Raw genomic sequence first — 14,710 nt, 5'->3', positions numbered from 1 at the left:
CTTTCACCTCCTCCCACTTCCCTAATTTTACATGGTTTATATACCTTCATTTAACACTTACATCATTGTTTGCTCCTCCTTAAGTCAAGAAATCACTTAATATTTATGAGATGTAAGCCAATTTTGCCTAGGTAAGGTTGATGTAGCGCCTCCCAATTGCGTAATCTCCCTTTTTCATTTTTTTTTCAGCTCATATTTATTTAAGTCTGGGCCTACGAAGTCTTATGCTTTCCCTTTTTTGGAGAAAATTTGGTTTGTTCCTTTTTCTTGACCAGACCATTGACCACCGCTGGTGACTTGAGGTTTTGTTGAAGCCGCAATCAATTTTTCTGAGATTTCCTCATCAAGATGTGTAAGTATTCTATTTTCATAATCATATTTAATTTTTTATTATTCTCATCACAGTATATTTTGTCTTATTTGTTTTTAACTGTCCATTATATTTTTTAGAGACTTTAGCTATTCTAGAGACATTTATAGAAATTATTTGTCTATTAGTACTTTAACATATGTTCTGGTTATTCATTTAGATTATGCTTATAACCAATTAATTTAACAGATTATTTTAATGATTTTTTCCCTTATATTTTAACTGAGATAAGCATTGAGGTATATTTAATCAGCTTAAATCTGATTAAAGTATTGAAATGACTTTCAATACTTTAATCTTGACTTTTAAAATCAAGATTACGTGATTACATGTATACATATATATAAATTATTATTGTGTATATCACAATATTAGTTAAATTTGGTTACTGGTTGGTAAAGTAATAATTAATTTTTTTAGTTGTGCATGTTGCAGTATGCTTTGTTTTGTTATATTGTTTTTTAATATGTGCAAAGTGCATTTGTTCAGATTTTCTTATTGTTCTAGTTCGCAGGCAGCACTCTTCTCGTACATCTTCTCGTCTAAGATTCCTTCTGGGAGCAGGTGGCTACACCTTCCCTTACCCAAATCGTCACCATTTGCGTCTGATTCGAGCTCTGATGGGCGAGGATAATGATACAGCTGAAGATCAGTGATCTACTTTTTACTTCACCTGATATACTTCTTATATTTTCTTAACAATTTGATAAATCTGATCTTGTTTATCTCTTTTTCAAAGCAGAAGTCTGGCTTTTTTTGCACTTTGTCCCAATTAAAGCAGAACCGAAAGTTTATTTTTATATTTTGGATCACTGCCTGCACTTTCTGAATTTTCCATTCCAATAAAGTTGCACAACTTCTTGCACTCTGTGTGTACGGGTTGTTCTTGGGTCACACTTTGCACATTTTCTTTAATTTACATTACCCAACCATCGTTAATCATCTTAAGCGTAAACGTAGTAAATATTATTATTATTAAAGATTACAGGTTATTATTTTTCCTGATGTTAGTTTTCTTATCTTATTGCTCTATTATCTAACTCCTGCCTTCTGCCTGCATGTTTTTCTCACTTCCTCAATTTGTCGTGCAGGCTGCGAGGATTAAGGCCTCTTGAACTAAGGCCTTCTGAGTATTTGGTACCTTCCACTCAACTTCAATTATAGTTCAATAAATTTTTTCCACATTCCCCCCTGAAAGCCATGAATATGAGTATTTGGTACCTTCCACTCAACTTCAATTATAGTTCAATAATTTTTTTCCACAGAATGCATGAGTAATCTACACTGCAGATTATTATTGCGATAACCATGTTTCACTCAAGTGTTCTTTGGCTTTTAAAAAATAAATATTTACCTGCTTGTATGTAAAACATTGCAATGAAACACCAACTGTGTTCCATTTTATACACTTGAGGAAACTACATTCTGTTTTATATGCAGTAATTGCAGATGATCATTTATTTCAGAATGGACTAAGACTTTCATATATATTTAGTAATTTAACTATGAATTTTTCTATAATAGAACACCGCGTATATGTTTTATTCTCGTTATTAGACAGCAAATTCACAACAAAAAGACTTTCTAACATCATAATATAAAACATCATAAAGATGTAAATCACCAGGGACCGGATAATACAATATTATTACAACATCTAGGTGCTGATTCGAATTCGAGTAGTGCGATTCTGTTAGTATCGTGATTTTATAAATTCAATGTCTTTTTTTTTCCATTTTTTTTTTTTTTTTTTTACAATTCTGAAAGCAAATCGAGCTATGGATTTGCACGTTCCACGCAGGAACGCCCAAATCACACAGAATTTATTCACACATTTGCTGTGTTGCCTGCAAGTGTGTGAATAGGTTAGAGTGTGCCACCTGTAGGGTTTACTACTTCAAATGCGAGCACATATAAATAAAACATTTATGTTAAAAATATTGGAGGCGATATACTGTATGAATTCAGAAAAGAATTGTGATATGTAACTGAATCGATTTTCCCTCCCATACCCTATAACATCATGTTTTTTTGCAAATTGTTTACAATTCAAATGGCAAATTAGTTCCTGATGTCATTTACATTAGAAAAATTACATTACATTTAAATAAAAAATCTCATTTAGGAAACAGTATCGAATTTAAGCAATTAGTATCAGTACTGATATTGAATATTTCTGAAAGATACCCAGCCCTACTTATGACACTGAACAAAATCATAAGTATTACAGGAACATAACATAGATAAAACTAAACACTCTTTGGTGTACGAAGAAGACACTCTTTGTCAGAGCATGTAGCCCCAACAAACCAGAGATATTTTAGCCATTTTTTACATTACTCTGTTTTATTAAATATACAAAGGGGCCCAAAACAGTTTAACAGTTGTTATCTATGCCCTTTTATAAACCTCAAACTAAAATATAGTTGCAAGCAACGATAAGCGTGCTCAAGCACCCTGCGGCATCGCCACCCCAGGAACACCACACAACCTGTGTGTTATTTGAAAGTGTTAAGACCTACAAAAAGCCATCGTCGCCTGGGTGCACAGCACAACTTGGACACGTCACACACTCTATAGGGCTGATTAGGCCCTAAATATTTGTTGACATGTGAGGGTTAGTGTGTGTGCGAGAGAGATGTGTGGGTGTGTCAGTCTGTGTGTGACAAGTAAATGTGTTTGTGCATGTTTGTGTGTGTGTCTGTGTGTTAACATTTGCAATGTGTGTGTTAATACAATGCAATGTGTCTCAGGCATCATGATGGCAGCAGATTACAACCTTTCTGTCAATTTTCATGAGTTTTAGAGCATGTTAAGATCCCCAAAAAGAATAATAATATAATAAAATTAATAAAAAATAATAATCCTTAGGAAAACAAAAGAGTTCAGCGCAACCTATAGTGCTTGGGCCCTAATTATGGCAACAATGTGTAGTATTATGTGTAATGTTTCCTCTGAAGATGTCAGTAGTCACACCATCGCTGATGCTATCATGTGACCGTCAGAAGACAGGCATATGTTTTTCATGTTGAATGGTGTATACATTTCTTGAGGCCCCTCTGTATAATGGGGGTCAGGCTTGTGCAGTATAGAGTGAAATTTTTTTTTTGACAGCATAACCTTAGCAATATGATATTATACAAACATTACTGAGCAAAAAAAAAAAAAAAAAAATGGATCACTTGGGCAAAGAAATAGCACACATACACATGATCACATGTTGTTTTCGGGTGGTTTCCATAACAAAATATCATAATAATATGCTCATTTTGTGAGTTCTACATTTTTGTGACGTCATTCCATATTACGATAGTGGTAAAATTTACAAGTTTATACTTGGGTAGCTTACCGAATGTACTCTATGTATAGGGAACTGTTCTTGTGTGATTCTTTAATGTGAAGCAATATAAGCTGAATAAATCTCTTTTGAAAAGAATAATAATAGTAATAGTAATAATAATAATAATTTAAACAAGCAACGGTAAGAAGACATTCATGCAGAATTTACAGAAGTCGTCCCCTTACAATTCTGATTATAAATTGTGCAATAAAATGCATTCTGCAATTATTTTACTGTTGATCATTTTTTCCATAACAGCACTCCACAAGTCTTATTTCCTATATAACATAAGGAAAGCTAGAGCTAACACAACCTTCTACTAAAGATGGTGAAAAAAATCTATTTAGTTATGAAATGTGATTCTTTTGTGTGGCAATTCACTGACTCCAAAATAATTTCTTTTTTTTAAACTATTTGTACATTTATAATAGAGACGGTCGATCGGCCAGTGACCAGAATTGGCTGTTTTTCAGTTTTATAATCCTACACTTAGTTCACTCTGTATTATAGACACTCTTGGAGGAAACTGTAATGGTTTAAACCTATAACAAAATCAGGGAAAATGTAATGTCATGTAAAATCATGATACTTGTAGAATAGCAATTGTAATTGAATCTGGACCTAGATATCGTGATACTATGGATCAGAAGATGACTAGTGATTCCCATCCCTAACTTCTAGAAACTTCTGTGTAATTTACCTCAGTATGGGTTTTTACCCACTGTCAAAACTTTAGACACAAGTTTTTATTTTTAATTTTTTTATTTGAAATCCCACATTTTAAGGTAAGACTAAGTCTGTGATTTTTGAGAAAGATATGGTAATGTTCAATGTTACCTGTAGACAGAAGGCAGTCTAAAGGGGTGAACTCTTCTTCATCCATCTCTCGCTCTCTCTTCCTCTCCAACTTCCCTCAGGCGCAGGTTACAAGCTAAAAAAGAAAGAAACAAAAATAAACTTTTAAACCACACATTTTCTCACATCCCTTAAAACGAACCAACAAGTTTAATAACTTTAAATTGCTTAAATGATACCTTTAGATGTCTAGAGATGTATGTCTCACTTTCCCCAAGTTCTGCCTGAGACTGACAGCACTGACAACTCGCGCTCGTGCTATATTCGCGGGAGAGCGATTACGCGTGCGCGTGTGCGCGCGTGGTGAATAAATGAGTCGTTATTAATTTTTTTTTAATAGGAACTACATATCCGGCTTTGGTCTGGACAAATAGAAGTACGCGGTCACATCCGGGTACTTAGGTGTAGATTCCTTGCTACTTCACTAGTTAATAGAAATGTCGATACTGTGCCTTTTTAAATGGATTAACATTTCCTGTTTGATTCTATCCTTGGACTCTGACCGAGCGTCGCTAAAATAAAACAAAGTCTAGCGGATTGACGAAAATTACAGTGTTTACTGGAGAGCGGGTGTTTCTGGGAGGTGTAGTTTTTACACCGTCTATGCTAAGACGCATGGAAACGGCTCATAGAAAATACACAGCGCAAATTAGTAATGCAGTTTATATGTCGCAGGCACACAACAGATTACGATTAATATATTAAAAAGTAAAGAGAAAAAAAAGAATACCCCTAACCTGACTTAGAGGGTTCCGGGTTCTGCGTGACGTCATGACGTCACGCAGAAGCGTATAAAGCGCTGCTACGTTTTCCACAGCGCCTCTACAGGCGTGCGCGTGCTTTAGCGTTTTATTTATCACTGATTTAGATTTGTGTGTGTGTGTGTGTTTGAGAGAAAGAGAGAGAGAGAGAGAGAGACTAAAGAGTTTTTAGTTTGTTCTGCTTTTCCTAAGAACATCTCAAATTGTTGACCAAAACAACGATTTCACATTTCTGTTTTATATATTTACATTATTGTGTCTGCTTTATTAAAATAATTAAATTCCATACCCTGTGGTACCTCGGCATATGAGTGCCTTGCCTTAATATTTTTTTCCTTAAGAACTCAAATTTTGCAAGAAATGTGCCTCAGCATACGCACAAATAAACCAAACCCTGGCTAATATGAAATTTCACCTTCAGAACGGATCAAATTTTTATATCTAGGTAGCACTGTATGCTCCTTCATACATAGTCAAACACAGTTATTAACAATTCAGATGTTGGTAAGAGGTTTCAGTCAGAAGATTTTCACGCTCCAAGTGGCACACAAACGTATTAAAGACTAGAGGTTACCCGCGGCTCCGCCCGCTTGCAGATACTGACCCCTGTGTTACCTGTGAACGTAGTGCGCGTTTAACTTGCTGCTGCACCTTGCACTGCTCCAGTGTTTCCTCGGCCCTTAATTCTGCCTGTCGTTGTCTCCTTTTTATTATTTTTTGTTATTTAACAGCGGTTGGAATCCAGTAGGTTACATCTGCACCAACTGTACGTCCTATTCTCCCTCATCTCCTCTGCCTTTCAAAGCTGGCTTTCCAGACCAGCCTTCCTTAAAAAGTCTGATGCCTCCTTTTTTTTATCTTGTCTTGACTTCTTCTGTGTCTTGAACGCTTCATCTGCTTTATCCGGCACTCTTTCTTCTCTGCACATTTCCTATCGGTACCAATCAGCATCCACTCGGAGTTCTGTATGCTGCATCACTGCAACTTATACATCTCTCTCTCTATCGCTCTCTCTCTCTCCTCAGCTTCCCTGTTCTTTAAAGTTGACCTTCCAGTCCAGTCTTCCTCAAAAACAACATTAAGTGCTTTCTTCCCAGATCAGTGACTACCCATTATAGAAGACATTTAACTTTCCCTAGTTCTTGGAGCTGTGCCACCATAACTAGCCTCTCCTGCATATAATTTCCACACACGAGCAGTACATGCTCGACAGTCATCAGAAGTAAACCTTTGTCCTCATAGGGCTGCTTTCAGGCGATCAGATAAAGTCTGATAGAGTGACTTCACCTGATAGAGCGGGATCAGGACTATAGGGAGAATGTAATATCTTCCACAACTGTGGACATGGATGAGATTCTTGATGTTCACTTGTGCAAACTTCCTTGAACTTCTCTATGCATTCATACAAACTTCTTCATGAACCAGGTACACCCTCAGACCGCATAAAAGTGAATTCGTTCAAATCATCCATTTTTGCTGCAAATTAACTGATATATGTTCACACCTGCACAGCAGTAACTGGGGAGACAGAATCTCAGAATAGAAAGCGCTGCTAAGATTGCGGAACCAGCAGGAGTTTTAAAATAACTGGAGTGCGGATCATTTTTGACTTACCCTCTTACATCACTATCCGATTTGATGCAGTTTGCTTCAGAGACAAGATGAGACTACAAGGCACTATCAAGACCACTGGAAAAATCATCACCTGTCATCTGTCATAACTTGAAGACTAAGAGGCGAGCGGTAAAGGTGAGCATCTACCTACTCTGATAATTACTAGTTCCAAAGGCTACCATCAGGAAAGCTATTCCGCTCCCTAAAAACTACAGACTATATAATTAAACCGCTTGCTTAGGCAGCATTCAGTGATCACTGCAATCCTGATCTGTGAGTAACAAGCAATCTCGTACTAAATTTTATTGAGAAAAACTGTATTCATGCATCATCTGCCATATATCAGTATTTAATAAATATTTCCATTATTATACATAATAACCTTGCTATTATTTTTTTTTTCTTGTGCTTTTTCGCTTCACATCATCACATCTTATATTTGAGATGTGATGATATAGAGGGTCGGCACATATTGATCCACAATATCTGGGAGGGGTGTTATGCCGGATACCCTTCCTCTTGCAACCCTCCAATTTCCTCACTGGCCTTAGGACTGGGACTGCATGCAGTGACTATGTTGTATGAGTGATAAGGTTGACAGGCTTGCCCAAGGATCCAGCAGTGGTCCAATAACTACTTGGTAGCCTTCTTATTCATGTAAGTGAGTGTGAGACAAAAGGAAAGCATGCATTGACAGAAACGTGAGCTCTGGATCGACCCATGCTTCAGCTACTGTATGAGGTGGCAAACCTATTCACTGGGCAATATATTAACAAATGCAGTATCAATGTCAAGGAAGGTCTTTACCGTGAATGGTCTTAATTAGATTAATAATAACAAAACTTACCTGGTATAATAACAACAAAGTAATTTGGTTATTTAAAATAATTACTGTACGTTACTTGAATTTGATTGCCATACACACAATGAAATGAGAGTTAATGAGTCACACTGGGCCTACATAAAGACTGTAGAGTGTTAATGCAAAACATTCCAGGTATTAATTCAACACTGGGAGTTCTGCTAGGTGTATTCATGTGGACTTGCTAACACACATACACACACACACACACACACACACACACAATTTGAGCTGTGCTAGCTCTAAAAATATATATATAATGATTTTTTTTTGTACACCAGAGCCATGATCAGACAGCCTGCTTCACATTTAAAAAACTGGCCTCCCAGAAACTCCTGCAATGGCCCTTTTCTTTAATAAAAAAAATGGCCTGATTTGGTCATCATAGGTATTTTTGTAGGGCAATGCATGACCTTAAATTGCCCACTGCACCACTTGCACATTACTGGAACATGGGTGGGAGTTATTGCAGGAAACCTCAGTTCGTGTCAAGGTTCTGGAAAGCGTACTTTCAACTCCTGGGTGTGACCGTAAGGGTACCATTCCCAAAATGATGGTCAGAACGAATGAAAAATCCAGGAGATAGGCAGATGTCTCCGTACCTTCTGTCATGATTATCAGCACTCCTGGAGCCAGTTCATAGTCTGGACTGAGTACGCACAAAATTCCGGCAAGGGCTCAACCCTAACCTGAGGCTGAAACTCACTGTGCACGATGACTGATGTGCATGGATTAAAGCATTTCATCCGTACATTCATCCGAGTTTCCAATCGTCTGCAAAAATGCATCGCAGAAATTTCTGCGTTTCGAGTGTCTCCCTCAGATTTCCGCCCATCAAAGAAGAAATCAGTTCCAGAACCATCCACCACAGAACTCATTCTTAGGTGCCCGAGGCTCACCCAACATCAACCCATTATCTCCTGGGAGAGTGGTAAAATCCTGAAATGGGGGGAAAACTGTGTTGGACATTGTGTGAGAGTTAACCCTATCCTTTCCATCAACACTACAGTACTTCCATCAAGAGTTCTAGTAACACACAATCCACAGTTATCCCGTACATCTACTCCCATTTCCAGGATGTTTTTTGCCCAAGGCGAGCCACCCAACTACCTTTTCATCGACCATGGGACTGTGCCATCGATCTCCTTCCAGGTGAACCAGTGCCCAAGGGAAAAATCTACTCATTGTCTATTCCGGAACAGTAGTCCATGGAAGAGTACATTGAAGAGGCCCTAAGTCAAGGTTAAATTCGATCCTCCACGTCCCCTGCTGCTTCTAATTTCTTCTTTGTGGCTAAAAAGAATGGGGGGCTCCGTCCATGCATCGATTACCGAGCCTTAAACAAATTCACAGTCAAGTTCAGCTACCCACTTCCTCTCGTCCATTCTACCCTAGAACAACGGTGAGGTGCATGGATCTTCACATGTTTACAACCTCATCTACAGTAAATCTGAAAGGTGGATAAATAGAAAACGGCATTTATCAACCCAACAGGGCACTATGAGTACCTCGTCATGCCTTACGGTGTGTTTTTTTTGTTACATTTACGCATTTGGCAGATGCTCTTATCCAAAGTGACTTACATTTTTTTTAAATCTCATTACACATCTGAGCAGTTGAGGGTTAAGGGCCTTGCTCAAGGGCCCAACAGTGGCAATTTGGTGGTTGTGGGGTTTGAACAATAAATGATAACTGTTTGGGATGAGATGTGGGTAAGAAAGTAAACTGAAAAGTCTTAGCTGATATGGTGCTGGAGCTGGTGGACGGAGGATCAGGAACAGTGGAACTGAAAAACAGGACAAAGCGCCTGGAGAGACGAGGAGATGCAGAGACGAGGAGGCACGAAGACGAGGAAGAATGGAGTGGGACGATCACTTGACGCAAGTAACACATAGAGTCAGTGTCCGTAGTGAAGACCAGACCCCGGGTGAATGGAAGCGAGGTGTATTTATATGTGTTTGTGATGAGGTTCAGGTGTGTGTGATTAGAATTCAGGAGATTGGGAGCATTTATTGGGGGTGGAGCCTGGTAGGTCCGTGAGCAGTTTCTGAAAAAACAGGTCATCTGGCACCAACAAACATACAATCATCAAAGTCTAACCCTAACCCTGAGATCTTATTTTTTCTTCCTGACTGCATTTGAATGATTTTATGCTACATGATTAACACATACTGTATGTACAGATGATCAGATAAAAAAAATAATAATCAAATAAATCTGTGACAATAAGTGCTGGCTTATTATTATTTTTTATTGAGGTTTAGAACAAGCAGAACACAACCAGGCAGCTGGCACATGCACAAATAGATCTCAAAGAAACACTTAAGCTCCTGCCCTCAAATTGTACAAGGGCCTTCCTGACTGCTATGTATAATTATTGTATTTTGCATGGTCCCTTAGGGAACACAGTGTTTACAGTTGTATAATTAGCTGAACTCCCTGTAAAACTTTAGATGTATTATTGAGCTCTTTTTTTTGAATGAAACTGTTTACTAATTACAGAGAAGTCGGTATGGAGGGTATATAGGTTTGACCTACTGATGGGTTCTGAGGGGTTTAAGTTTAAGGGGGTTAATTGGGTCATGCTTTCTTCTTAAGAGCAAAATATTCTTGTAATTTCAGTCTTGAGAAATAGTTCTCCAAGCTTTCTGAAGGACTGTGTTGCCTCTCATTTCTCTGTCCCGTTCCATCATAAAACAAAACTATCTAACTGAATACATGAACCAATAAGAAGCAGGTGCAGATGATGACCGGTAAATAGTATAATTGTGATGCTGAATGCAGAGTGGTTGAAACGGATGGGAGGGCAAATGAGGTTGTTGCTGAAGTTAATACGTGTACAGCTTTTTAAAAACTTTTTTAAAGCTAAAATAGCTAAAAAAAAAAAAAAATTAAAGCATCTTTAGTCACTTTATGCTGTCGTGGTATTGCCTGAAGCATATCCCAGGTGACCCAATGGGTGGACCCTGGAAAATCCACAAAAGCACACACTTACACAATATGGGGGGAATTTGGAAACACCACTGCCCTAAAATAACTACCCTGCATGGACTATAAGAGGAAAATCACCTAAAAGTATATGGGAAAGAACATGCAGACTTCACAGACACAGACTTAATCTGGTATTCGAAACCTTTAACCCTAGTGCTAACCACTACGGCACGGTGGTGCCTTTAATTAAATTTATTATGAGAAAACGAGGGATGGCTCACGCTTTTAACACAGTACTGTAGTCACGTGATAGTGAGGCCAAAGGTTATTACAGTCCTATTTTTGCATTATGTCTTGTGTCTCTTTGTGTTTGTGGTGATGTCTTCTTTTCATATTCCTTAATACTTCTATCCTTGATATTTGTTTGTGCTCACTATGATTAAAGATCTGCACAGGCATCAGTTTACCTTGGAATTCCCTGAAAATCCACATGAACTTCAAAAATATGCTTAGTATGTTGATATAATCCTGAGAATCCATCTAAGATCAAATCCATCACAGAGCGAACATGTTGTTTTAATAGAAGATTAAGAATAAGACTCGGGGAAAATCTGACCTACAACAGAATAAACATGACTGATTCCTTCAGTTTAAATAGTGACCTAGAATTGAAAAAATAATTTTGCACAAATCTCCCTTCTCTGTTTCCATATTGCGTCAATGCTTGTAGATAACACTGAAATGTAGTTTTTAACTCTTTGTGTGGTGTTAGAGATTTGTCACCGCACCTCTTTCAACACATTATATCTAAATCTAGGGTTTTATTTCATACACTAAATAATACTGATTTTATCATTCTTAATGCCTGTATAATAAACACACATTAATATGTAGAAATTAGTCTGTAAGCTGGAAGATTTACTGTTAAAAAATTGCAGGTCTGTTCAGACCAGTGCTTAAACACATTACAAGAAGAGATGAAGGCTGTCTGTGCTGTCCTCTTCTTTGTGGCTTTAGCAAGAGAAAAATAACACAATTGTGAGCAAATTGTTGTCCTTGGATGATGAACAGGCATACTGTAGGATCAATTATGACCATTATCAGACTATACGGTTTTGAAAAGTTAAAAGAAGATGTAGCATCTTATCATTCTGAGATAAGTGATTTGCTCTGGATGAACCGGAATCCTCTGGGAAACATGACCTCGGGGCCGTTATGTCTTATTACACCCTTCTGTTGTGGAGCTAGAGATGATATGTGGGAGCAATGAGAAAATTGACTTTCTTTGCCCTTGCTATAAAGGGTAATCATTCCACTACCAATATCAGGTGACTTAGTTTTATTAAATTTAAAAATAGGATATACATTATGGGTTATTGTAATGGGTTTAACACACGGACACGATGTGAGGTCTTATGGAGAAAGGGTAATTTTATTTGGTATAATGGGGAAAGGAAAGTGGTGAAGATGTGCATGTGCGGATCTGTAGGCAGTGCCCAGCTAGTATGTGGGCATGAGGCCAGAGAGCGATGGCGGCGGGTAGAATGGGCCCATGTAGGCAGCGGCTTCTGCATGCTCCTGTAAACAGCTCCTCTTCGATGACTGGCCAACCGACCCATTTCAGCTCTACCTGAGCACATCCACAGATGGAAGTCCGTCGCAACGTCAGGTGGCTTTTCCGGCTGGGAACAGGTGCTTTAACTCTTTTGTGGCAGGGTCATGAAAGCTGGCTCTGTGCAAAAGTGAAAGTGCCACGGGAGCTCACGCAGTCTAGATCAATTGGCAACATTCAGTTCTGTGCCTTTGAAGTCCCTGGGGCGAGTTTAATCACCACACTTGCATTCCACTCTTCCGCATTTTAAGCATCCACTGTGTGACTTTGCTCTGTAGACCTCAAGGACCTTGAGCTAAACTCCCTGCCTTGTTTTTATAACACAGAGAAACCCTGAGATCCATTAAAGTTGATTGTTATCCAACCTTGCTTGTTTCACAAAGCCATACCCCTTTGAAAAAAGGAAGGGTTGCATCAGAAAGGGCACCTGGCATAAAACCTGTGGCAAGTTGTGTATGCAGAAAGGATAGTCCACTGTGGCGACCCCTCGACAAGAGCAGCCAAAAGACTAACAACAACAGTGAAAATTGGTGTTTTCAAATTGCCCATTAGTGTGCGTGCTTCTGTACCCTTTTCAGGCGACAAGCCTTGGTTTGACTTGAGCACCCCTCATTTCAATTTATTCTAGATCGTGCTTTAAATGCGATTTTTATAAAAGACTATATGACACAAATGGGACATAGTGATTATCAGTTTTTTCTTGTCCTCTTATGTCATTAATCTGTGTGTTTCAGGTTCATTCAGGAAAAGGGTTATCACAATCAGATACATTCATTTGGCGTGAGAGGATAGAAATATTTTTGCAGACCATCAGCATGTTTCATTTACATTTTCCCATTTCCACTAGTGTATTTGTAGCTGTCCTGTGAATTACGTATCCTATGCTCCTACTGGTGGCTCAGCAACAGCAACACACTTATGTTAATAAGTGTTAATTGAAAATAGCCAAGCAACGTTTCTTAGAATTTTTCCCTTTGATGTGAAACTCGGTCTAAAAACCATACAGTATAACCTAGTTTCAGCTGGAGATATGAGCTCCTGTTCATTTCCCATATATCTAATAAGATGTCACTGATACGACACACAAATTAAACCCATTGAAGTTTTGATTTTCAAGAGCTGTGAAGCTTCGCCTACTAACGCATTTTATATATATCTTATAAAATGTTTAATTTACTCTGTACTGCTAAAAAGCCATGTAATAATCCCACACTAGCAGAACTTTTTTTTTTTTTATCTACAAAGAACACTTAAATATCACTTACTAAAACAGCCTCCCTGCACACACCCAAGTTTATCAAGTTCCATCTGTCACTCGGCCTGTGCTCAAGGACAGAAACAGGCCATATAATCACCTCCAGTGCACTCTGGACCAGACCGAATGTTCAGGTTCATTTACTATGATTTTTATTATTGAACCAGTTTAGGGTTGAAAAAGCTGATGGAAGTATTTTGTACAGTAGCTTTAGCTAATAAATGATAAAAAAAAATGTACACTAAGTAGCGATTGTAGCTTCAATTACAAACTAATTTATATAGATTACTATTATCAATTGGACTAAAAATCTTCCCAGATCTTTTCAAGAAAAAACACCAGAGAACGGTGGTCACAGTGTTATAGTAAACAGTACACACGTGCACGGATGTTAATTATACCAGTAAGAGACGAGCACTAATACCCAGCAGGGAAGACGATTTAACCACAATTCCGCAGCGCGGAAAAAACGTTGGCTCAGTTGTGATGCGTGATACATGATACTTGGTTCTCGTAAACCAAGACTTGTTTGTTTTCCAAATCAAAATTTAGTAAAAATCTTTGCTTGTCTTGCGGAACGCTCTTGCTAGAATTTCAATTATTAACTTTATTGTAGCTTCTTTACAGTAAATGGTCAAAACATGGTATTAGTGCCAAAAAAGTCTCACCTAGGTGAAAAAGTGAATTTGGAGATAGGATCATTTAACACCATTTTTCACAATACTTCATGCTTATCTCCTAATACAGTACATGCTTCGTTTTTTTTTTTGTAAATATGCATAGAAATTTTTTTTTTTATCAGATAAAAAGAAACACATTTGCTAAATAAAATTTTAGGCCCTTTTATGTAGTGTTCATACCTTTTTTAAATTCAAATCTTTTATTGATCTTTATTGTCATTCAGATGAAACTGGGCTAATTTAGATTTCAAAAAAGACAAACCTAAAAAAGTGTATTTTTCTAAAATGTTAAATTCTTATGATATTTCAACATGAATTTGACATTGTTACGGACACTACATATTTTTTGTTTTTTAAGCTTTTATGAAAAAACTATTTAAACAACAATTTTTACATATTCTTCTAGAAGCTCAAACAATTGTAATATCAA

The 14,710-nt window shown here is 37.6% G+C and overlaps 1 protein-coding gene and 1 long non-coding RNA gene across 2 annotated transcripts in view; one reads left to right on the top strand and one right to left on the bottom strand.

Annotated features, from left to right (window-relative positions):
- tpk1 (thiamin pyrophosphokinase 1) overlaps positions 1–4,877 on the bottom strand; it is a 31,940-nt gene extending 27,063 nt beyond the window's left edge. Inside the window, exons 1-2 of the mRNA XM_053487724.1 lie at positions 4,745–4,877; positions 4,548–4,641 (exon numbers count right to left, since the gene is read on the bottom strand). Coding sequence (XP_053343699.1) covers positions 4,548–4,593 — 46 coding nt within the window. The 5' untranslated portion in view covers positions 4,594–4,641; positions 4,745–4,877. The remainder of the gene's footprint in view (positions 1–4,547; positions 4,642–4,744) is intronic.
- On the top strand, positions 231–1,235 carry LOC128514067 (uncharacterized). The gene is made up of 2 exons (XR_008356431.1): positions 231–352; positions 878–1,235. It is a non-coding gene; the product is annotated as an uncharacterized LOC128514067 (long non-coding RNA).
- Positions 4,878–14,710: the final 9,833 nt, after the last annotated feature.

Source organism: Clarias gariepinus, chromosome 26 (genome assembly GCF_024256425.1).
Source record: "Clarias gariepinus isolate MV-2021 ecotype Netherlands chromosome 26, CGAR_prim_01v2, whole genome shotgun sequence".
Classification (NCBI taxonomy): domain Eukaryota; kingdom Metazoa; phylum Chordata; class Actinopteri; order Siluriformes; family Clariidae; genus Clarias; species Clarias gariepinus.
Note: the sequence above shows the minus strand (reverse complement) of the source record. Positions and strands in the feature narration are given on the sequence as shown.